At 41.0% G+C, this 24,760-nt stretch overlaps 1 protein-coding gene across 4 annotated transcripts in view; it reads left to right on the forward strand.

Annotated features, from left to right (window-relative positions):
* The first annotated feature begins 6,071 nt into the window (after positions 1-6,071).
* CA8 (carbonic anhydrase 8) overlaps positions 6,072-24,760 on the forward strand; it is a 104,808-nt gene continuing 86,119 nt past the window's right edge. For 3 of the 4 annotated variants that reach the window (XM_030504707.1, XM_030504725.1, XM_030504716.1), the window contains exons 1-3: positions 6,072-6,327; positions 6,644-6,835; positions 10,706-10,830. In XM_030504707.1, coding sequence (XP_030360567.1) covers positions 6,249-6,327; positions 6,644-6,835; positions 10,706-10,830 — 396 coding nt within the window. In that variant the 5' untranslated portion in view covers positions 6,072-6,248. The remainder of the gene's footprint in view (positions 6,328-6,643; positions 6,836-10,705; positions 10,831-24,760) is intronic. The other variant, XM_030504698.1, reaches the window with a different exon arrangement.

Below are 24,760 nucleotides of genomic sequence, written 5' to 3' on the forward strand. Positions count from 1 at the left end.
CGTCTTCTTATTGCAGATTTTTCCTCTGAGCTTCCCATCTTCTTCCTTGAATTTGGTCTGGGTGTATCTTTAGTTCTGCTTCCTTCCTAAAGAAATAAAGAAATATTTACATAGGATTTTTGCCATGTCAGGGCTCTTGATTATCACTTGCATTCTGTGCTTCAGAGACAATCTATTTCATCCTTTATCTCTCTTTTCCTTTTAGCTTACTAGGGGAAAAGAATGTCACTTCCCTTCTACTCTTCTATTGTCTGCAGGATTTCACTTTACTTTTGTACTTACTTTACTTCATCAGCAATTCCTGTTGCCTTTGCCACTTTTCATAGTTCTTTACAGATATTTTTTTCCAGTGCTAGTACTTGTCAAGGCAAAGAAAAGCTCCAGGAGACTACACTAGATTATTCTCCAATTTTCACTGGATTATTCTCTATTTTTTTTAGTGTGCCCTTAATTACACTGTATTTTTTATTATTTCTTCACTTCCCTCATGACTGTGGTATTTTTAGCCCTTAGAAATGGCTTTCCATTCCTCGGGTTTTCTTTAAAGAACTTGCAACTGTCCTGCTGTAGTTTTAGTGTCCTCTAGCTGTATATGTGAATTCATATGGGCAGCCGTAATAGTTCTGTTTTACACATTTGAACTCTGGAAGAATACATGCCAATTATGCCCATCAGTTTAGAAATATTAGCCTGTTCCCCTTTTCTTTTCCCTTCATCTCCTGTGCACTCTTACAGATGCAATGTTGCACATAAGAGTTTTGTATCTGTACTGTAGAAAAACTTGTGCATACACTTTCAGATCAACGTGTTGATCTTGCAATTCCTCCCCCAAACATGTATATTGTAAAGTGAAATGTGTGAAGTATGCGCAGCACCAACCTGCTCTCCTATTAGCTGGCAACAGCAAGAAGCACAAATTTACACTTACAGACCATAAACCACACAAAGCCACTGAAACCACCCTTTAGTAGAGATGTAAAGGGAAATTGGGATCCAGCTGACATATTTTGCAGTGTTTGCAGGACGGCATTTACCAATGTAAACCTCACTTGCAAATATACAGTGTCCTTAACTGTAAATGGTTTCTCTCTACTATAAATGGTCCCTTTATTGAAACTGGTCTCTCTTTACCTTCTCATTTTGGACTATTTATACTACTCAACCATCCATTTCCTTTTTGTACCACATTACTTCAGCCGCACAAAAAAAATGGTAGGCAAATAATATTATTCCGGGAATACTGGAATATTATTCCTTGTAAAGAACTAGTTCCTTTTAAAATGTGCAGAAAGATTTTCAATTTTGTTACTTGGAAACCTGTGTTTTAATGGTCTCATTCAGAAACTTCCTGCTTACACTTCTAAATCTGGAAAAGAATCAAACTTATTTGAGAGAGTAACCTGGCAAGAAATAAAGATAGAAACAGGATCACGTGAGAGGTGATTGCTGGCCAACCTCATAGTCCAACATAGGAAGCAAAATAGAAAGCCCTGTTGACTGGAAAAGCTAGATGCTCCTGATCCCTTCCAGTTGCCTGTGTTGCTATATGGACATTGCCTTTTCTTCCAGGACACCCTGGCAAGAACTGAGATCTGGTTTAAAGAAGCATAAATGGAATCTAAATTGCCCTAAATGGAATACTCTAATACCCCACAGATTATTTCTGTCCTTAAGTCCTGTGTGCCCTTAACTACTCTGTGCTGGCAGCAAGGTAATAAAGTGAGTAAGAAAGGAAATATTATCATCTCACAGTCTGCATTTCTCATCCCTCTAAGAAATAACTCTTAGTTCTGTGGCCTGCAAAGAATCCTGCAGGTCAAAATGTATAGTATAAAATAACTTGTAATTCCTCTTTTTTTTTCCTACAGACTTCTTAGCAACCTGTACAGTTCTCTGAATTGGAATCTTCCTTTTGGAGTGGTAAAAACAATAAGTACAGTTGTTGAAATGTAACCTCTTAAAAAAATGTTGCTAGTCATTAATGACAATTTACACACACAAATTCACAGTGTTTGGATGCAGAATTTTGGTTCAGGCCTGGTTTTCCCAGTATGCACATTTTAAGGTATTTAGGGGAGGCATATTGCCTTTTGAAAAAAAAAACAAAACAGTAACTGTATAAAAAATAATAATTATATCTAGACATAGGAAATACAAGAATAGTTGTTTGCAATCACACCAGGATTAACTATTATATCAAACATGTTTCAAAAAGCCATTTCTCATTTGACAAAAGGGAATGTCAGAGACTCTGCTGCTTCTGAACTACTGTCCTCTGAGTTCAAAGAGGAACTGTTAAACCTTGGATCTGTGCCTGGACTTTTTTTCCTGGTATCATGAAAGATGTGACTACTAATCCAAATTAAACAAGAAGTCAGTATGCTCCACAGAACTAAAGGCTGAACTGGCATTCAGGAGAGAGGTGCCCTGCTCCTGCTTCTGCTGGTGAGGTGCCATGCCACTTACAGAGGTCATGTTGGCTGGGCTTCTCCTACTTTTCACCCATCAATTTGATACTAGCTTGAGGGCCATGACTATGCCTCCTCACAGATTTTTCAGCGTACTGAGCCAAGGTAGCAAACACCACAAGCAATGCATTTTTACAGAATAGAGAGTGTATTTATGTGTATTATAGTTATATATTTAATATATTTTCACAATAAAGTCAACTATTGGGAGCTTCTACACAAACATAAACTTTAGATGTCTGGTGATAAAGTTTCTAAAGATTGATATAAAGTCAGCTTAAGCGAGAGATGGAATACAGAATGGCTGGCATAAACCATGTGATCCCCATGAAGAGTGCACTTAATTAAAGAAGAAAGAACTGTAAAGTGGAAGTCGATGCCTTGGGACAACTGTACCAGGTAACATAATGCTGCAACAGCAAGTGTTTCTCTATGACTGCACAGTACATCAATATGTGTCAAAGGGCAGTGCGTAGGGCGCTGTCAGTCTACTATACATAGGAACAAAACCAGACAGACAGAGCACAACACTTTCAAGAATGCCTACATCATTAAAGGAGACAAAATCCCACTGATCTTGAACAAGGCTTAGATCATGCCACGGTCTCCATCTGATTGTCTCAATCCTTTTACTTGAAGCTGGGTCCATAAATGAATGAGTTGGTTTGTATAGAGATTGGTCAGGTCAATAAACACATTTGCAGTTGGAGTTAAATGTGAGGGCTCTGCCCTGTGCTCCATTTCATTGTGGAGACATACCCTTGAACTCCTTTGATACTTACACACTTCACCATTAAAGGTGGAGGAATCTTCGGTGGAATCTAATCTGCTGATTAGATCACGCTATGCCTGACAGAAACTATGGAAGAAATAGGATATTTTCACAGAAAACAACTCAGCAGACATATGAGAATAAAGAAATGCCAGCCATTCATTAAGACTTTACCTGCTATGCCTAATTTTGCAGAGAGGTATGGAAAGAATTGAAAGGTTAAAAGGAAGGGCAACAAGTATAAGTAGCTTAGTTCTTAAGTTCAGTAATGAATGGAAGCCATGAAAACTATGGAAAGCCACGAAAAGTATTTATTGCAAAACAGGAACTCGCAGGTCTGATAATGTTGCCCCTCATAAGGATGAAATTCTAGAACAGATGTCCCACAGGAAAGCTACTGCAGGAAAGGACTTAATAGAGGGCATGAATGAAGTAGTGTGCTTCAAGGAGTAAAGGAATGAACCCAGCCTCCTAGGACTGTTGTTTTTCAAAATGTGAGACTCTGTTTGAAGATGAAAATTAATTTCCAGTCAGATGGACCAGAATCAGTTATGATTTAGGGGAATGTTTGGTTTTTCCCCATGCAGTTGAGCAATGATTCAAATGGACTGACATTAATAGAAACAACTAGTGTGTATTTAAGAAGCAATTAGAGGATAGAACTTAACCAATAAAGCCAGTTTGGTATGCGAGACGAGTATGCATACACAACATGATATCTCATGTGACTAATATTCATTCTAAAAAAATATGAGTTTTCTGTTTGTTCTCATGTCAGGTGCTCATTATATGAGGAAATAAGCCTATTTGCTTTTTTGCTTCAATAAGCTGCACCACAGTTATAGTTTGTTTGGGTAGTATATATTCTTTCAGTCATCATTAGTGAAGATAGTAACTAATAATCCTGCAGAAGGAAACCTGTGTTTCTGTTCTGATCCTAAAAAAAACCCCAACCCAGTACATTCTACTTCTTTTGTCCTATTTTCTTTTCACCTTGCACACAGCTCATGAACCAGTACTCTCTTGTTCCATTAATGAAGTTCCAGCTCAGTCCTTCCTCTCCTTACATTTCACTTTCACAGTGGTGGTAATTTCTGCTCCCATGTCAGCCCTGCACAGGAATCACAGGTACTATAGTTGCGTTGGGAAACACCAAAGCACATGAGGTCCACACCTAGATCAAATCTTGTGGATCAACAGCACAGGATCAGGATGTTATCCCCTTGGGATACCAGAATGCAGGATGGTCTGGTCACTGTCTTTAAGTGGCCAAGGATGGTAAGCAAAGGACACTTCTACTTACCATTATACCAACTGTATTTGACTGCCTCTGATACCCTTCCTGGCTGCTGTCAGGGACTGCAGACTATCAGTACTGGGTTCCCATTCCCCTTGCTGTCATTGATGCAAATGCTTGGGCCACTGCCTAGGGGATATCTTTCTTACAGAGATCCCTTCTGTCCTTTTTTCCCTTGACAGAATGAATGTTCTCCAGGTCCATACTCTGCTGCTGGCAAAGGAGAAGGAAAAGTCCTTGCATATCCTTGAATTTAGGCATCCTCGTGTTGGGGAGAGACTTTCCTCAAACACTACATCCTGTATATTCTGCAGGAGAAGTTGACGCCACACTCCTGGATGTGGCCTAAATGAAGAGTCACTGTAAAAAGTGTGGAGGCCATAAGCCTCCACACAGAACAGAAGGGACAGAGCTGAGCTCCCTCGCTTACTCAGTGGCTCCCTTATCCTCACCAAGGGCCTCCATCCCTCCATAGACAGAACACAGTTCTACGAGGTGAGGAGGAACCACAGAATCACTGAATGGCTGAGACTGGAAGGTATTTCTGGCAATCACCTTGTCCAAATCCCCTGCTCAAGCAGGGCCACCCAGAGCAAGTTCCCCCAGACCGTGTTCAAATGAGTATCTCCAGGTATGAAGACTCTACTACACCCCAGGGCAACCAGTGCCAGTGCTTGGTCACTCTTACAGTAGAAAGTGTTTCCTAATGTTCAGAGGGAACCTCCTAGGTTTCAGTTTGTGCCCATTGCATCTGGCTCTGCCACTGGGCACCACAGAAAAGAGCCTGGATCCATCCAGATGCAAATCTTCCCTTCAGGTATTTGTACATATTGATATGACCCCACAGAGCCTGCTCTTCTCCAGGCTGAGCAGTCCCAGCTCTCCCAGCCTTTCCTTACAGGAGAGATGCTCCAGTCCTTTAACCATCTTCACGGCCCTTGCTGGACTTTCTCCAGTAGCTCTACATCTCTCTTGTACTGGAGAATCCAGACCTGGACACAGCACCCCAGTTGTGGCCTCATCAGTGCTGAGCAGAGGGGCAGGATCACCTCCCTCCACCTGCTTCATTGCTTTGCCTAATGCAGACCAAGGTACCATTCACCTTCCTTGCAGCTAGGGCACATGGCTGGCTCATGGTCTATTTAGTGCCCACCAGGACCCACAGGCCCTTCTCTGCCAAGCTGCTTTCCAGCCTGGTGGCCCCCAGCCTGTTCCAGTGCCGGGGCTGTTCCTCCCCAAGGGCAGAGCTTTGTCCTTCCCCTTGTTGAAGTTGCTCCCCGCGGGTGTCCAGACGGCCTGTGCCCCGCTCCAGAGGCAGCGGGAGCTGCGGCACTCACAGGGCGAGGGGAGCAGCCTGCAAGGGGAGGCGAGGAAGACGCCGGGAGCACAGGGGAGCAGCAGCCCGCGGGGGACACCAGCCTGGGCTGCGGCTCCCGCGGCCGCCCGGTGCCCTCTTCCCCAGCCGCCACCTTCGTTTACCCCTCGCCCGCCTCACCTCGCCCCACCGCGCCGCTGGGACAGCGACCGGCTCCCGGGCCCGCCCGGCGCCCCTGACCCGCCGCACGACGACACCCGCCGGCGGGGGGAGGGCCGAGGCACGGCGCGGAGCGGCGGCAGCCCGCCTCGCCCCTCACACACACACACACACACACGCACACACACACACACACACACACACACACGCACAGGGCTGCTCGCAGGGCGCCCGCCCATGGCTGACAGGAGCCTGATCGAGGGCGACGAGCCCTTCCCGCGCCGGGAGGAGACTCCAGAGTGGGGCTACGAGGAAGGTGAGGAGCGGGCGGCGGCGCCGCTGGGGACAAACTTTCGCCGCGGCCGGTGGAGGGGAGGAGGAGGTGGCCGTGACAGGGCTTGGGTAGCGGAGCGGAGGGAAAGCGGCCCCCGGCCGCCCCGAGCGGGGAAGCGCCGTCCCGCAGCGGGCGGCGGGTCCGTAGCTGCCGGCGGGAAGGCAGCGCGGGGCGGCGGAGGAGCAGCCGCGGCTCCCGCGGCGGTGGGCAGCAGCGGGGCGGGCGGTGAGGGCTGGAGGGTCTGTGCGTCCCGGGAAGCCGCCGGATGTCCCCGTAACAGCTTTCCCTTGTGCCCCAGGCGTGGAGTGGGGGCTGATTTTTCCCGATGCTAACGGGGAGTACCAGTCGCCTATTAACCTGAACTCGAGAGAAGCTAAATATGACCCCTCGCTCCTGGAAGTGCGTTTGTCACCAAACTATGTAGTGTGTCGTGACTGCGAAGTGATCAACGATGGGCATTCGATTCAGATTGCCCTGAAGTCAAAATCAGGTATGGCGAAACATGGCCTTTGCTTTCCCCCTAAAGCATGTGTTGCCTTGAGACTGGCTGTGCATGTGTCCTGGAGTATGGGAACAGCAACTGCTCCCAGCAGCATGTTTGGCGTGGGCCGCACTGGTGAGAGTGTTGCCGTTGACTTCAGTAGGAAAAGGAGCAAGCTTTGCAATGGGAGATGCAAGTTTCAGCGGCAAACTCTGGAGGATGGTCAGTCAGACTGCTTCAGAGCATGCCCAGAGTTTCCTCTTGTGGTAGTGTCATCTAATGCACTGGCATCAACAGCTGTCTGCATTCAGAAGCAGTCCAGATTATGGCTAAGAGAGTGTGATGCCAAACTATTTTACAGCATGGCCTTGGTCCGAAGACCAAGTTAAAAGTTAAGAGAACTTTTTCCATTGATGTGAGTGGGTTCTGAATGCTAACTACAGAACTGGGTAGCTTAAACTAGATACTCCAGTTAGACATGCTTACAATATTGCTGAAGAGCAGGTAGCAAAGGAGTCCTCATTTCTTAAAGGGTTTTTTTTTGGTGCCATTCATTGAATAAGAATCAGAAGCAAATAATAAAAGAAACAATTCCAGCTTAAGTCATATTGCAGTGTTTCATTCAAACCTTTCATCTGGGTAAACTATTCTGTGTGAAGGAGACAGCTGTCAAGAAAGTAGGGAGAAAAAAAGTCCATTGTGCTTTCCAGCACTGTGGTAGTTGTTACCATGTGTTTGGAAGAGCATCCAAGTTATTCTAACCAGTCTTAACTAGTAACAGCCTTCTGGGGGCATTTAAACAGCTGAACATTGTCAAACCATGAGACATTTGAACTTTTTGGTTCCTTCGGAGATCCCAGTAGTTCTTGGAGCTGCAGCTGTGCTGAGAGTGAGGGAGTCAGTTCAGTGTTACAATGAATTTTTTAAAAAGGAAGGGCTTGTTATTTTAATGATGGTGATGCTTTATTTTACATTTTCCTTTCTATGATAAATCCCGTATATTATTGTAACACAGAACATTTATTTGCACAGAATTTTGCAGATTTGCAATAAACCAGAAATTTAGTTCTTCCAGTTAGTGTTACTGCCTTCATCAGAAGCAGAGCTCTTTTCCCGGGAAGTAGGGTTCTCTCTGCATGATCAGGAAGGTTCTTGAATTCTCCTGTGGAGGAAGTGAGAATGACTGCAAACACCACGATCGCTTGCATGCCACAATGCAGCTCCTTGAACCCTACCTTTCCTAAGGGCAGGTTGTAACTTAGTGGGACCAACACACCAAAATGCATGTGCAAAACCATTGGAGACTTAGAAGAAGGAAATACTTCTTTTTAAGCTTGAATGCAGTGTGATGCCAGACTGATGAGTCCTCAAATACAAGAAAATGTGAGATAGAATAAAAGTTTATGGCTGAGGTATGGAATTACGATTTAGGAAATCTTGTTATATTTTCAGCTTTTCCTTAGATTCCACGTTCCATAATGTCTCATTCTCCATTTGTAAATAATGGAGATTTTTCCATTTCTGGGAGGGGAAGACAACATTTGTTATCCCTACCAAGAAGAGAAAAGAGTTAATAAGCTGTGTTTGACCTAGTATTCTGGCCAATTTTCAGGGATTGCGGAAACTCCTGCAGCTTCTTTTCCTCACAGGGGATCTCTGATGACAAATCCATTTAGCCAGATTATTTTAATGGGAACTGTTGAGCACTAAATGCTTTTGAAACTCTGTCCAATTAATGTGCAAGAGATCCTCATCTATTGTAATGCTAACAGTCAACAAAAAACTTCTTAGTGGAGAAAAGTAAACTGATTAAGATACATATTAAAAATCAATTTGTCATTACTGGTGATTGATTTTATCCTTTAATTCAGGACATCTGGAATTCCCAAATCCTTCTCATTATTTAATTGCAAACATTTTTGCAGGCTGCCTCCAGTTTGATCATGGTACATGTGTTACGCATTAGGCGGAAGAAGCATGACCAACTGTGTGATGGAATTGTGTACTGAAAAATACTTTAGAGAATATCCTACTAACAGAGAAACTTCTCCTAAGCCAGCAGTGGATTGCACAGTGGATGATGGTTTCAGAATCATTTTCTAATAAGGATCAAAAATTGCTGAAAGGTGAAGTGAACTTAAACATGTCTCATGCACTGACAAGGATCAAGATTTGAGGAAAGGCAAAGGAAAGATAAACATGCTTCATGCATTGGAATACATTTATTGTGGGATCAGTGTTATAACTCAAGCCTCAGAAATAAACTCTTTAAGCTCCTGGAGATCCAGAACTGCATCATATATAGAACAGTTATTCTAGTTACACTGTCTCTAAGAGCAGTATTTTACAACAGAGAAAATGCTCCATTGTTGTAAGAAATAACACTAATGAATATCATGTTTATTTTTATTTGTTCAGATTTCCCTAAATACTTCAGTTTGTTATTTCCCTCAATGTTCAGCAGATCTGTAGATTTCCCCTATAGGATATAGGTACCAAGAGAATACAGACATAGCAAGTTTAATCTGGATCTATAACTACATTTGTAGCTGTTAGATTAGTTATGAAAAATTATTAAAAGAGGACTAATTGGAATATTTTACTTGTTTCTCGAATGTAATTGCTTATGAAAAGCATAACTGATCAGTTTTCTTTTTTAATAGTTTTGTACATTTGTTTTTGTGTTTGTACAGCTGCAGTATGCTTTGATTGCTGTATTATGTTTTAGTAGTATACTGTGCCTTATGCTCTAAACTAAAGCTGTTTAGTTTGTGTGTCAAAAGTACTTTATATTATGGAACTTTAATTCCCTAAAGCTGTAGGTTATGCGATTAACTAATCTGTATCAATTATCAGAGATTGTAAAAGATTCATTCAAAGTCTATGAAATGGAAGCTATAATTTAATGGATTCTGGGGAAGACTGTGAATGCCTTTAAGTAAAATCCACCCCTGACTAGAAGCCAATATTCAGTGATTTCAGTGGGAAGTTTCCTACAGCTTGTGGAATAATATTTGGTCTGAAGCAGATTCAGAAATGCCAGGGCAAAAGGTTCCATTGATTAATTCCAGAGTAGATTGGGCCTCACAAGCCACAATTGCTTGCTTTTACTACTCATGGTGGAAGTCTCTATTAATGCAAAAGTATCAAGCTACTATACAATTTTTTTTATGTGTATGTGTAGCAATTGTGCGCAGATGTTTTTTAAGAAATACCAGATGTTTAAAAAACTGAAGTAAAAAAACCCCCAAAAACCCAAACCATGGCTGCCTAGAAGCTGTTTTTAAGTAAATGAGGTATGTTGTTGCTACTGTGTGTAAGTTTGATTGTATTTGGATAGGGAGGCATTCTGTGTCTCAGAAGCCTGACAGCTGGTATATGATTGAGCACCTTTACCTACTAAAATATTGGCAATCAAAAGTTTTCTGCCAGTTTCTGTGACTGATAGCAAATACAGGTGATGGAGATTAAGCATTTGGACAAGTTGGAGGTAGTTATCCATTCAGTTTAGAACCCCTGCCATCTGTTTAGAGAACACAGGTACTGTCTTGATAAGAGCAATAAACATATTCACTCTTCTGACTGATAAAGGTACAATGTTTTGTATTTTGTGTTATGACCAGCTGTTCTACTTCATAAAACAAAGAGTGCAGCATGACAGCAATTACACTGTTGGTTGCAACTGCCTGAATTCAGGTTCTGTACTGGCACAGTACTTCAAAAGTGAAGATGTCAAGTCTGTCAACTTTACTCTTCCCCTTTCTAGTACCTCTGATAATAAAGAAGCTTGCAGCAATTTCCCCATTGTAGTTGGAGAATATATTCAGTGGCTTCTCTGCTTTGAAAGCCAAGTTCCTTACCATTTGTCTTCTTTCCCAGTGTTAATAGGGGGACCATTACCTCGAGGACATGAGTTTGAACTACACGATGTTCGATTTCACTGGGGGAGAGAAAATCAGCGTGGTTCTGAACACACAGTTAATTTTAAGGCATTTCCCATGGAGGTAAGAGTGACACTGCATTGCATAACACCAGCTAAATGCAAAAGATTTTTATTTCATAGCTTGAATTCCTGATAGTTCATAAGAGAGTTTCTTTTAGCTCCCCATTTTATTGCTTTATATTTCCACAACAAAGCTATCTTGCTGAGGTGTGCTTTAGTGCAGGTAAATTAGGACAAGCATCTGGAATAGAATGCCTCCAGCACTCATCAGATTGTATGATTAATTGGTCATAAAGTTAACTTGCAGAATTATTAACTTCTGTCTTAATAATATTGGTGTTTTAACAAGATCTGCCATTTCAACACTTCCTGTGTCACCTTGACTAATAGCTACAGATGGGGAGAACTAGCCACTGGAAATATTTCCATGGAGAATAATAACAACTTAGGCAAATTTGGAGTAAGTGTAGAGTAATTTGTTCATGAAATAGCATTACATACCTGAAATTTGAAGATTATGGGATATTCTTGGGTATATTCCATAACATCTCAATGAATTACAAAATTAGGAACACAAGCCAAGTGATAATGCAGTCTGAAAAAATTCATCTGTTCATGGGGTGTCAGTTTGGGCTCTTGGGCAACCCAGTAGGGACCTATTTCTCCTGCCCTCCAGCAGCCGTTTGTCATATTACTTGTCATGGAGTGCCTTGGAGTATCGCTTAGACCCTGGGCTGCAAGACTGGTTTTATCTGACACCAGCCCTGATGTTCGGTGACTTCAGTTTTGCATCTTTTATTTCATTTGTTGTGCACTATTGGTTTTAAAGAAACTCAAGATTTTTTCAGAGTTCTGTGAATTGTCTTTGCCTTATTTATCTATCATAGTCCCCCAGGAGCCTGAAACTCCATTTACTTTTTCTCTGTGTTGTTCAGTGCTAGAAATTTATTACTGTAGCATCATGTTCACGGGTGCCAGACTGGAATAAAGCTGCTTTATGGAAGAGGATATAAAAAGCATTAGAGCAGCTACTGCAGAGCTAAGTGTAAAAAGCTTGTGGACTTACACCATCAATTTAATTCTTAGGGTTGTTCAGGTACTTTCTTGAAGAGTTGTGGGTCAGAGCCTGGTCTCTGCTGTTTGCTGTTTTGCGCTGGTCCATCAAACCCCCCATATATAAAATCACTCAGAGAGGCTTTGCAGGTTGAATTGAGGCAGATCATGGAATCATAGAATCATTTAGGTTGGAAAACACCTTTAAGATTATCAAGTCTAACCGTTAACCTAGCACTGCCAAGTCCACCACGAAACCATGTCCCTGAATGCCACATCTGCATGTGGATCCACTTTGCATGTTGATTTCAGCACATCATGGTAATGCAGGAGAATTACTTGAATGGGGAGGACTCATCAACAAAAGAGAAAGCAGAAGAATCATCTCTTCATCTTGGTTACCTGACATATTGTATACAACATGATTTTTATGGACATTAAGACCTTCAGGATACTGCAGTGTTCCCCTGAGGGAGGAAGTATATTGTTCATTATGAAACAGCTCTGCATAGTGCTTTTCCTTAAGGCTGATCCAGCATGTGGTGATCAAGAAATACTGACGTAAACTATGTTGAGATCTGTACTTCGGAGTCTGTCAGGGACTCCTGTCTCCTTGTTTATTAAGGATCACTCCACAGCCTTGGTGGAGCGTGGGAAGAGTCTATTGATAATCTGTGGAAACCTCACAGTAGAACTCTCTACTCCAAATCAGTCCAGAGAAAAATATGCTTGACCGAGAGGTGCAAAACAACAAACTTAAACAGTCATGAAGGGATTTCATTTTTCACCTACCACAAAAGCAGCACGGCAGCTACACAAACAGAATTCTGGCACAGTTGAAGAACATCACGTGGCGGTGAGCAAGGTGGTGTTATCCCATCTCTTGTATCAAAGCAGCTTTCAGCTAGACCGATCTCCCAAAAATAATTACCGAGGCAAAAATTCTATAGCAGAAAAAACCCCGGACACATAATATCCTTTGAATACAGTGTGAATGTTTAATTTTGCAAGCCGATCCTTATGCATATTAATTCTTCTGGCAGAAAATGATAGCATTGCTTGTCATATCCAACGTCAGTTGCAGACAGGTATACTGGCTGAGCCAGTTGATCACCTTCTGCCCTGTGCTGCAAGGAAGTGCAGGGCAGTTTATTTGACAGATGAGCTGCAGTTCCTTCTGCTATGTGCACAAAGAGCTGCTATATTAAATTGTCCAAATCAAATATTATACTTGAGCAATAATAAAACAGGTGCTTGTGAGTGCTGTAAATGTTTATGAAGTCTGAGACTCCAGAATGGAAGATTTTCTGTTTCCATTCTAGAGATTGCCCCATCTAGGGTTTTTTTATTTTTTGGTGAAGAGCAATAATTTTGAGCAAGGAACCAGGAAATCTGACTTTCTTAACTTCTAACGTTAGCATTGATTTACACATTTGTTGGAATTCACCATATTCTGAACACATATCGGGCTTGATTTTCACTGCGTTTGTTAGTTATTGAACACAATCAGTGATGAGTGCCTATTTTGGCTATATACAAGCAGTCTGGTGTAGTTTATGCTTTTGTCCAGTACTAAATACAAAATAAGCTGGCAGTTGTTTGTGCACAGATGTATGCCTAGAAATATCTTGAGCACCAAGTGCGTAAGTGTGGATCTTCTGCCAGTGGAGTAAATCTAGTAGGTTGTTTTCCTAAGAAACTAGAAATGATTTTCAAAGCGAATGATAAGGTTTTTAAATTCTCCTCTCTTTGTGGGAGGAAGATAAGTCAAAGGGATAAGCAGTATCTTGAAAACATAAATGCTTGGTGTAAGTGGGTGCAGTAACAACACAACAAACTAGGCCCAGATTATATATTCCATTATGCTATTATAAAAGCTGAGCAGTTCTACAGAAACCAACTTTGAGTTTGAAGAGATCTATCTGAGGTGACTATCTAAGACTATTTGACTGGAGCAGCAGTGTGGTTTTTCAGGACTGAAGACTGTAAAGCTTTATTTTATTACATTGGACTAAGTAGTTGTGGAACAGCTTCAGATTATCAAATTTTTGTAAAAGACGACTGAAAAAAAGCATTATTTTTCAAAAAGTTTGGAAGAGCACTCTTTACTTACTTCCTTAGTCTCTTCATCTTTGACACTATAACTACTTTTAGAGAAATTAGGCAATATCCTGTATTAGTTAGGTAATGTCCTGTGTCTTTTAGTGCAATAATTTATTATTTCTTACTAGACAGCTGGGGCGTTTGCATGTGGTTAGGATATATAGGTTCATGGTGAAACGTGTTAGACTCCTAAATTTATGTAATTTCTGGAACAGCTTCTTGAAATAAGTCACACTGTCAAAAAATGTTGTTCGTGTGGCTTGGAGGTTGAGTTTATTGTTACTTTTATTATTATATGAAGTTCAGCAAAGATATGTTTTCCACCTTCCTTGACTGAAGAAAACAGAATGTTGACAGTAATAAGCCTGTGTTATCATTTTCACCAAAACATCTGTGTTTGCAGACACTCAGGACAGCAGGACAAAACAATAAATAGTTACCAAAGGTAAATACTGTAACATCTCTTTTTAAACCAAGGAAGGCAGAGGGCTGTACATATTGATACAATACTCCTCTCTCTCTGTTCCATTAAAACAAGAGCATGAAGGCCATTCTTGCCTTTTGGCCAGAAACGGGAAGGAGACATTTGTGCAACTTTCTCCCCACACCTTCCTTACCAAGTACTTCTACTGCGCATAAACAGTGTTACTTTGCCTTTCGGCACCGCTTGTGCTAAAGATTTAGTAGGGGTCTTAACACTGAGAGACTGTTTCTTGCCAGCAAATGGAACAAGGTACCAAAGATTAGATTGTGCTTTACAGTACACATTTCCACAGAGCAGTAAAATCCACACTTATACAATGTGACTTACCTGGACGTGATTTAGATGTAAAAAAGAGAGGAAGTATTTGACATCTTTATTATAGAATCATAGAATTGTTAGGGTTGGCAAGGACATTAAGATCATCTAGTTCCAATCCCCCTGCCATGGGCAGGGACACCTCGCACTAAACCATGTCGCCCAAGGCTCTGTCCAACCTGGCCATGAACACCGCTCCTTCATGCCAGGAGTATGGATTGGAGAAGAAGGAAGAGCAAATAAAGATCTAATGAAACACTGACTCTCTCCCTTACCTTTGATGTATAACAGGGAGATAGAAAGGGATAGGAATAGCAAATTACTGCCATTTATTTTTGTTGTTTGTGAAGTTAAAACAGGGGCAGCTAAAAATGGAGTCCCACTGTACCCAATCTCTTTATAAACACAGCATACTATAGTACCAGGCCAAATTAATTTACAGTCAAAAGGACAGAAAAGACATCAGGAGAAAGTGAACCATATGATGGCATCAATGCTGTTTTATGGAAAAAAACCCAAACCAAACCAAAAAGGTTTTCACTGCTTCTGAAGTAAAGGGAAGGAGGGAAAATTATGCCTTAAAGGTGTCTCTTCCTCTTTGTTACTCAAATGGTGGTGTGACCAAAGGCACAATCTGACCATAAGGGAACAATCTGACCATAAGGGAATTTCCAGGCCACCGCTCTGAGATAAAACTGTATCTGAGAAAATAAAAAGGTTCCTTTCACTGCTTGCAATATAACCAGGAGGATAATTCTCTGTAATCCATCTTGTTTAAAATGTAGAATTATATTAGCTGTGAACCATGTGAAAGCTCTCAGTAGAAGAGGATTGGCAGAAAATCATTCCAGTTTCCAAGATGTGCAGGAAGATTAAAAACTGTATTATTGTCTGTCCTACAGTTTTTGAGTAGAACAGAAGAAAATCTAGTTGCCTGAGGGACTAGAATCAGTTCTGTACGGTAAAAAGAGATGTTCCTTTCTGTTGTGTAATGAAGAGCAGACTAACTCATTCTGTAGACTCTTTCAGAGTTACTGAAATACCTGCTGCAATGAAGTTAAATAGAATGCAACAAACATATCCTACCCTCAGTCTGATTTAAACCATTAAGTTTTCCTTTCTTCACATGAAATGGTGCCTGCCTAAGGATCTCATCTAACAGAGTTACAGCTTTAGGGCTTCAGGTTAGACTGTTAACATTACGCTTATCTACCCAAGTCTTTACAGTATTTGGTTTGGAGTTTTTTCTGTGCTTGACTCTGAAATCAGATATCTGCAGACTGTGCATCCCTTTTCTGGTATTTCTTGAGAGGAGGTGTCATGCTTTCAACATGGAAATGTGTTCTTTGCCAACTTCTAATATTCTTTGCCAACATTATTTAATCTTGCAGTCCATTTTAATCAGTTCCTTATTAGTTTGTTAGCAAATTATTTGGGTTAAAAACATAAAACAGAGTATTTGTAATTGTAATAGAAGGCCTGGGAGATAGTGTGCATGCGAGCGTGTCTGTCTGTCTTTATGAAGAGACTTAAAAACTACAGTGGGACTGGTAGGTGTGAATGGCAAGCAGGATTTAACCTGTAGTGATAGTAATTTCTAATATGTGAGCTTAGTTCTGATATCTGTGGATTTCTGCCATTACCTTTAATGGAACTATGATACCAGTTATAAACCCTAAAAGAAAAGGTTTTAAACCCAGGGGTAAATCTCGTTGCCTTACCTGATTGCATTGATTACCTGCTTATGAAAAAAAAACCAAATTCATTACACTCACTTCAGCAGCACCAGACCTGTGAATGGAGAATCTTGCTTAGGCTGTCATGAATTTAGCAGGAGGCAAAAAGAACAGATTCCAGAAGGGTTTATGTAGCTTTGTGCTGAGCTCTGGAATTCTGCTCAGAAATTATCCAAGTTTTCTAGTGGAAAGTTAACTTGTTACTGAAAGGCTTGGACAATTCTCTATATTTTGGGGTCATTGCAGATCAATACTGTGAGCTGTGATTGAAACAGCGTGTCTTATAAGGAAATGTCATTCATGTAATAGCTATATCCTTGACAAGTTATGAATAACAGATTAATAATAGTTTAAAGTAGATATGCCCATTGGACATTATCTAATTTTTGAGGACATAATTGTGGAAAGACACAGGAAAATCAGGCCAAAGTCTAAGCAGATGTTTTCAGTTTTATTTTCCAAATCTGCAATGATTTATGCAAGAATTTTTTACACATTATGTAGATGCCATTTACGATCATAACAATAATACTTAGTTTTACTCAGCACTCTATGGGCAAAATTGGTCCAAGCACCAATCCCAGGGATGTCAGTGAATTATATTATGTGGGATCCTAGCCCCATATATGCAGGTCTTTAAGAATTTTTCTTCATTTTTCTACGTACTGTACACTCTGGTCCCCAAATGGATGTGACTTCTGTTTGGTTTTTTTGTAGTGGTCCAAAGCTAGGTCTCTGTCCCCTCCCAGTATACAGAGAAGCAGAGAACCAGCAACAAAATAAGACCAAAATGACCATCATTGTCAAAGCACAGGAGTAGCGTATGACTCTTGACATTGCTAGTTGCTAAGCTCTTTCAGTATTATGTTTTTGTTGTGGTTGAGGGTTAATTTGACCTAAAGAGGCACATGCAGTCTCTGAAGTATACCTTGTTTCAAGGTAATTTGTAAGTATGAGCTTGGATTGGCCCTTGTTTTGCTCAGTCACATACAGTTTGAATTTTTCAGGGAATACATCTATGTGCTTTGTATTGTGGATCTGTGACAGCAGGTGCAAAAATGGGCTGATGTGCTAGCACAGACATGCTTTTAGCATGGCTAGCACCTGAGAAATGCTCAGTTAAGCCCTGTGGAAGAACTGTACCCATCTTCAGAAGTACCAAATGAGATTTCCCTTCTGTGCAGTATCTGCAATTTAGTTGTTGGCTTGTGAAAGATGTAGAAGCTGCCGGACACCGGGTCAGAGAAGAGTGGCATTAGCAGTCTGTACTGAAGCTTCTTTATCCTTTTGTCTCCCTTTTGTGAGTTATCTTATTTACACTGAGTCGTGTGTGCAGAAGCTCCATGGCTCATGTGCACATAAAACTCTTAGGAGGTGGCGGTTGCAGTAGTCTGTAATTTGTAACTTCTACCAGGATAGAGAATTCCAGTATTCTTTTAAGAAATAAATGGTCCAAACTACAGATGACTGAGCAGAATTCTTCTAATGTCACAGGTGGAGAGAAGCTGGGTGAAGGAAATGAGAATGAAAAGAAAATGAGGAGAGACTCAAGAGGGAGGCCCTTCTCTGGCCTCTCTGTTCTATCTTACCTCAGCTCATTAGTTTAGTTCTGCCAGAAGTTGCAGACAGTTTTTGTGCTTCACCTGTAATATACATTTTGTACCAAATTAACTTGCAGTCATTCTGGGCTAAGATGCAATGTTCAGTCCCAGCCTGTAGTAACAGGTTTGGTGGTGAGGCAGGCAAGTGCCATTGAGCAAAATAGGTTCTAGCAATCCCTATCTGTGGTGGAAACAATGTAGCCTCTGATACTTTTTAAAAATATGTGAATCTTTTCAAGTCCTTGAGCAAAATTACAGCTTTGCCCTCTCCTTTACTTTCTCATACAAGTGTCTTGGTGACGGTGCTTGTACTTTAATATATAGAGGCTGCTATCGTGACATCCCTTATTGCAAACCCCATTCCAAACTCTAACATGGCTGCGTACATTTTCTCTCTGCTGTGAGAGAAGAGCTCGTGTAATCACTTAAGAGATGGCACTTCTGAAGAGAATTGAAACCCGGGTTTGAGCACACCAAGATGGATGGTCTTGTCTCTTGCCGCGATTTGCTTCAGTTGTACATGATTTTCTAATTTCTGCCATGATCGCTGCTGGCACTCTGCTTGCATCTTACTTCACTTCCCTGGTGCCTTGGTTTTCCTGTTTGCTTTTCCTTGGCACTTTACCCTAACCACTAGGCCTGACTGCTTTTCTAAGACCTGTTACTTGTGGAAGAAGCTGAGAAAGGAGATACCTTGTTCTGTCATTTTCCACACTGAGTGCTTGAGTCAAGACCAGTCCTTAGGTTGGCCCCGGTGCATGAGTGAAGACTCTTGCGTTATAATAGCTTTCTAATGCTAAACCCAAAATTTTATGTTATTTGTGCTAATGGTGCACTCATGACTCTTAAGAGGTAAAGGATGAAACTTGTAGATCATCTAAGAGCTGAAAACCTTTGAAGGCTTGTATAAGCATTTTCTGTCATGCCTGAGTGCTTCACAGGAACAAATAATTTAATCTTTAAAACATCAATACAAGGGAGACAAGTTCTGCTATTGCAAACAAACTGGTAGAAAACAAGTTCAAAGGGATTAAATTGTTTGGCCATGGTCACACATGATGCCTTTTTCAGAACTAACAGAGAACTGACTCATGATTCCTAGGTGCTTGAATTCTAAGACTTTCAGACTGAAATACCTAACTTAGTCTGTAAATCCCAGTGTAGCAATTTAACCCCCAAGGCTATCTGATGCCCTAGTCTGTAGACTACATGTTGGCAATGAGAGAGTCTCACCGGTCATTCCTCCCTTTTTGCTGTGCCAGCATTAACCACATAATGAACTGGACTGGGGAAGAGTTAAAGTTTAACAAAATTTAGGGAGTTTATGGAACTATGGGAGAGGAGAAAAGTATAACACCATTATGCAATGTGCAGACTAGCAATTCAAAAGAAAACTGTTGGAGGTGCATAATGAAGTTTATTATTTCAGTGGAAGCTTAGCCAACATTACGGGAAAAAGCCTGACTGAGTTTCCTAGAGGAGTGTAGTATGGAAGAGCAGCTGCTCACTGGAGAACAGTCAAGATTATGGCTTAAGAAGATAAAACACAGCTGCAGATTCTCATCTCTTTAGAGGCCCTTAGCTTTGAAACAGAGAGGGATTCAAAACAGTTGCTAATAAAACTTAGTAAATTAGCAGGGAAGGAGTGCTTTTTATTCTACCTTCATTAGAGAATCTATTGTTGAAAATTAGATCAGTGATTTAAATCCTTCTACATACAAACAGTCTGGGTTTAAATCCAAGACAACAGATTGCCGCCAACACTGTGGAATTGGACATGCTTATATTAAATGCTTAGTCATATAAATAACACTTCCAGAATTAAATGCTTAACCCATAACACTTTGTGTTTTCTGTCTTCTTGATGGCATTGCTAGTCTGTAATATCACCAGCTATTCATCAAGGGCCAGTCCTTTTTCCGAGCTTCATGCTTTCTAACTGTGGAGCTATAAAGGAGCTATAAAAGCACATGCAAACACATACCCACAACCTGCTCAGGCTGGCAAGAATCCAGAGTAAAAGCAGGCTGGAGAGTCCTGCGCTGAAGTCCTTGCTTTTTCCTTCCTGGCCTTCATAGTTCAAGGGAAGGAAAAAGAAAAACTTGAATGTGTATTTGTTCCTGTTAGCACAGGTAAAGGCAGACCCAGGGCACCTCAGCCTACATGTTTGCTGGGGCCAGACGTGGTATCAGGGAACAATAACCCGCTCTGTGGTGCTCCTTGCTTCATGCACTGAGCGGAAACTTGGTACAGTGAAGAGTCTGACCTATGAATCTGACAGTAATAACTGTGTAGCTTTTTATTTTCTTATTGATTAGGTTGATGGCAAAAGGGATAGAAACAAGGGTATTTTGTCTTTTTCATTCCTTTTCTTAGCTTGCATACTTCTGTTACATGTGGAAAAACGTTAATTTTTGATTAATTCCTGTTTTCATCTCCTGTGCCTGCCAGTAGAAATAAGCAGTGCCTGTGCTTTCAGACGGGAAGAAAAAAATAAATACACACAAATTATGAATTACAGCATCCTCAGATTCCCCTGCACCCTTCAATGTATTGCCAATGGTTTTGCTAAGAAGCAGGCAAGCTGATGTTGCATGTCAGCAACTTCCATGGGCAAATGAGGAGGTATTTTGATCTTCTATTCAAGGCCTGAACAAAAAGGGTCTACATGGGGTTTGCAAAGCTTTCTGGAGACTAGTGTCCTTCATAGAAACTTAAGATAGGTAAAGACATTGGCATAGTTGTGTTAACCATGAAGATAGTTTATGCCTCCCTGCGAGTGCTGAGAACTGCTGTGGTGGTCAGCTTTGTGTCATCCTCCATGTATTCCCTTCTTGTTTCCTAACCTTGTATACAGTGGAAGTGAAGCGTCTCCCTGAAGAGTTAGTCTGTCTCTGGTTAGAACAGAGACACAGGATTTCACCTGTTTTTCCTTTTTTAATTATGTTTAATTTTTTTGTTTTATTTTGTTTAAAAACCTTTTGGCTTCTTTTGTCAGAACAGAAACACGAGTACTCGGGTGGATTTGTTATGGTTCCCATCACTTCTTAGCTTCTGTTTGTAACTGTAGTCTTCTGAATCTTTCCATATATGTCAGTACTTCCTGCTGTCAATTTCATTTCTTCAATGGGCCGGTAGTTCTTTGTCTTATATGAAATGAGGCTACTGCATGTGATTAGACTGTTCAAAGGGAACACGGATTCCTGCTTACTATTAGGTGTTCCAATGTTTGTAGTATTCTTTTTCAGTATGGGTTACCAACATAGATAATTCTTTAAACAGCGATTTGCCGCAGCAACTGCCAGAGTATTGCCTGAGATGCTGCAAATAGTTCAGTAGTCACACTGTTCCTTGCCTTTTCAGTGGCACACCTGAAGGTATGCCACACAATTGCCTAGGCTACTTTTGCTGTTGCTTGGTTGGCATTTTGGAAAGAGAATAGATTTTGGAAGGTGTCTCTGCAAACCTTCCATTTATGATCCAATTAAAATAATTTTATTTACTGTCATGTTACAGTTTTGCCCTCTTTCAAAGATGTTCGTGGAGAGAACACCAGTCAGCAAGCGTTCTGGACTACTCTGATGTCCCAGTCAAGTATCTGTTCTGCATGTTTTAGGTGTGAGTTTAGTTTTTGAGCTGAGACACGTAATACTTCACACTGTGACTGCAAAATTGTTTAAACAGTGTCTCCAAGATACCTTGGACTCTGCTCCAACTTGATTTGTTTGTACCTAATTTCTCTGATTTTAGATTACAGACTTCTTTGTTCAGGGAATGTCATCGTGTTCTGTACAAACTTAGAGCCTGATGGTTAACCCACAGACTAGACCTGCTAGATCTTCAACACTTTCAATAAATGGTAACACGCAGAAGTTCAGCAGAAGCTGGGCTTTCCCTTCTCCCACATTATATTAATTAGCAGGTTTTTAACGCTAACAGTGCTGTCAACGGTGTTTCTTGGTGCTGCTTTCAGCTTGTCTCAGTGCTGAAGTTAGCATTGCTTTTAAAGATAGGCAAAGAGTTCCCTTTTCGTATTTTTTTTTTTTATGGCAAGGATCTATGTATGAAATTTTGAAGATTTAATTTCTGCTGAAATTCAGCAACATTTTGGCACCTGTCCACAACAGAAACCTTGAAAAATTCAAGTCTACAGGCATAAACCAAGTACACTGATTAAGAACCTAACTCCCTTGCATACTTCCTAATCTTCTTCTTGATTTTGCCCAGAGTTCATGATCTAGTAATTTGCTTTTATTTGCTTTTGCATTTTCAAAGGAAGCATATTTACCTTGACTGAACTTTAGTGTTTAACCATGCAGGCTTTGTTAAGGGTTTATGGGGTTTTGGTTTTTTTTTTGTGGCATGGGGTATGTACACATACTCCTGCTTCTCCTGAGATATTTTCAAACATCCTCTGTATCATTTCCATTAACTTTAATTTCCTAAACCTCTCCTTCAGGCTGTTAATAACTAACTTTCTTTTTTCTTAATCACTTTTCTTGAAGCTGTGTGCCCTGGTCATATCCTTGGTTCAGTCCCCTTGTGAGGATTTGGAACTTAATTACTGTATGTTATGGTCACTGCCAACAGCTTAGTCAATTGCTTCCTGAAACAATTCAGTGCCAAGTCAAGTATCAAGTCATAAATTCTTGTGTGCATGTATAATAGCAAGACACAATTTTTCCACATTTTGTCCTCCTGTGATGTTGTTTATGAAATATTTGTTGAAATTACGCATCGTTATTGTACAAGTGGGTTGTGTTGCCTTCCACTATTACTAGCTGAAATCCTCAGCTTCATTTCATCCCTCTCAATCCAGGAAAAAGACTTTATGCTGGCCCTAGTTAGGTAGCCAGAGTTTCCCATTTGTACTGTTCCCTCCTCAGCTTTTACGGCATATTGTGAATGAAACTGGAATATAGTGATCTCTAACAAACTTGGGCAAGTTCAGGACAACAGTTCTTAGATCTACAATCTTTAGCAGAGCAGCTCTAAAGCTGCTTTGGTTTACCTTAGGGATATAGATTCATCCCTGAGATGGTGTTTATGTGGAATCAAAACAGAATTTCAGCTCCACTCTCTTCTCAGCAGTGACAGAAATATGGCAAAAAGAAATATGCTCAAAATTTCCAGACTAACATGTTTTAGATGCAGCTCTGGTTAAGAAGTGGTGATGCAATATTTACCTATTCATCTTCTGAAATATAGCCTATTGGAATTGAAATAAGACTTGGGAATATATAAGAGCACTAATGTATGTCCCATCCTTAGATCCCTTTTTGTTCTGTGACATTACGAGACTAAGCAGACTTTTCTGGAGCTTGTGATTGCTAGTTGCACAGCTAACAAGAAGTAGCTGCATAACCTAGTTTGGTCAAAGGAACAAAGCTTTCCAGAAGATTAATTTACATGTGATGCAGAATGTGTTGAAGAAAGCAGCTTTTGTAATAATTAGCTCCTTAGTAAAGAGTAAGAGTATAGAGAGTGGAAAAAGTACAATGGGTGGTTGCAACAGCAGCATAGATTCAAGCAAGCCTGGTGGTGATAGTATCACAATCTGATGTTCTAATAGGTTAATGTACAGGTCTGAAGAGGAATTTTTTTTAAATTACCATTTTCTATTGTGTGTAGAGCATAAACAGGAGCCAACTGAACAAAAGGACCCCTATGTCACAACCTTTTGCAATATGGCCTTATGGTTGCCAATGAGGTTGAGGCAGGACCTACACCCAGGCTGGGCAGGTGTTCCATGTGGCCTCCTTCTGCCTCAACTCTGGGTGGTTTTATCCCACAGAAGTCCCCTGTGGGGCCTGGGTCTGGTGAGGTTTTGTTGATATGTTTCCCCTTGACTCCATTGGTGCTTTCTTCCCAACTGCCTGGCACAGCCCGTGGAAACCCTATACATTGAACAGTGTTTTATAGGGATCCCAGTAACAAATTAGGGTTTCAGTAGTTTAGCAGCAAGCATTCATAAAGAAAGCAGTAATAGTATGTGGACTCCTTTTTATGGTAGGAAGTCATTCCAGAGTGTGCAGATTTATGGCAAATTTGTGACATTGAGATTATATGAGTGCAGAAACATTGGAGCAGAGTCCTCCTTCTCCTCTTACCATTAATCAGATATGTCATAACAAAAGATGAGCTGTGATATATTTCAGAGTATATTTTCCTATAGGCGATGAGCTTGTCTCATGTTTGCTCTGGCACTTGGGTGACAGATGCACACTAGCATGTTGCAGTAAGGGACAGAGCTAGTAGCAACATTTCTGACATTGAAAGAGTCAGGTAAGCTAGGGTGAAAGTAAGCTTAGAGGTGAAACATGGTCATTCACATAGGTGGGTGACTGAGGGGGTCTGAGAAAGAAGGGTCATTCAGGAGTCAGTCAAGAGGTGTCACTCTGGTGGTCATGGGCAATTCATGCCTGGGCTCCTGAACAGAGATTCCTGGGAGTGTGAAAGGGCAAAAGGCGAGGGACACAGGTTTCGATAAGAGAGATTCTGATTAGGTACAAGGAGAAAAAGATCCTTTACTACGGGGGAGGTTAGGCATAGAGCAGGTTACCCAGAGAAGTTGTAGGATCTCCATTGCTGGAGATACGCAAACTTAGTCAGAGAAGGCCCTAAGCAACCTGATCTCATGTTGCTTTGATCAAAGCATGATCTCATGATGACTTTGAATTAGTAGCTAACTTTGAAGTT

This window comes from Strigops habroptila, chromosome 1 (assembly GCF_004027225.2).
Source record: "Strigops habroptila isolate Jane chromosome 1, bStrHab1.2.pri, whole genome shotgun sequence".
Lineage (NCBI taxonomy): Eukaryota > Metazoa > Chordata > Aves > Psittaciformes > Psittacidae > Strigops > Strigops habroptila.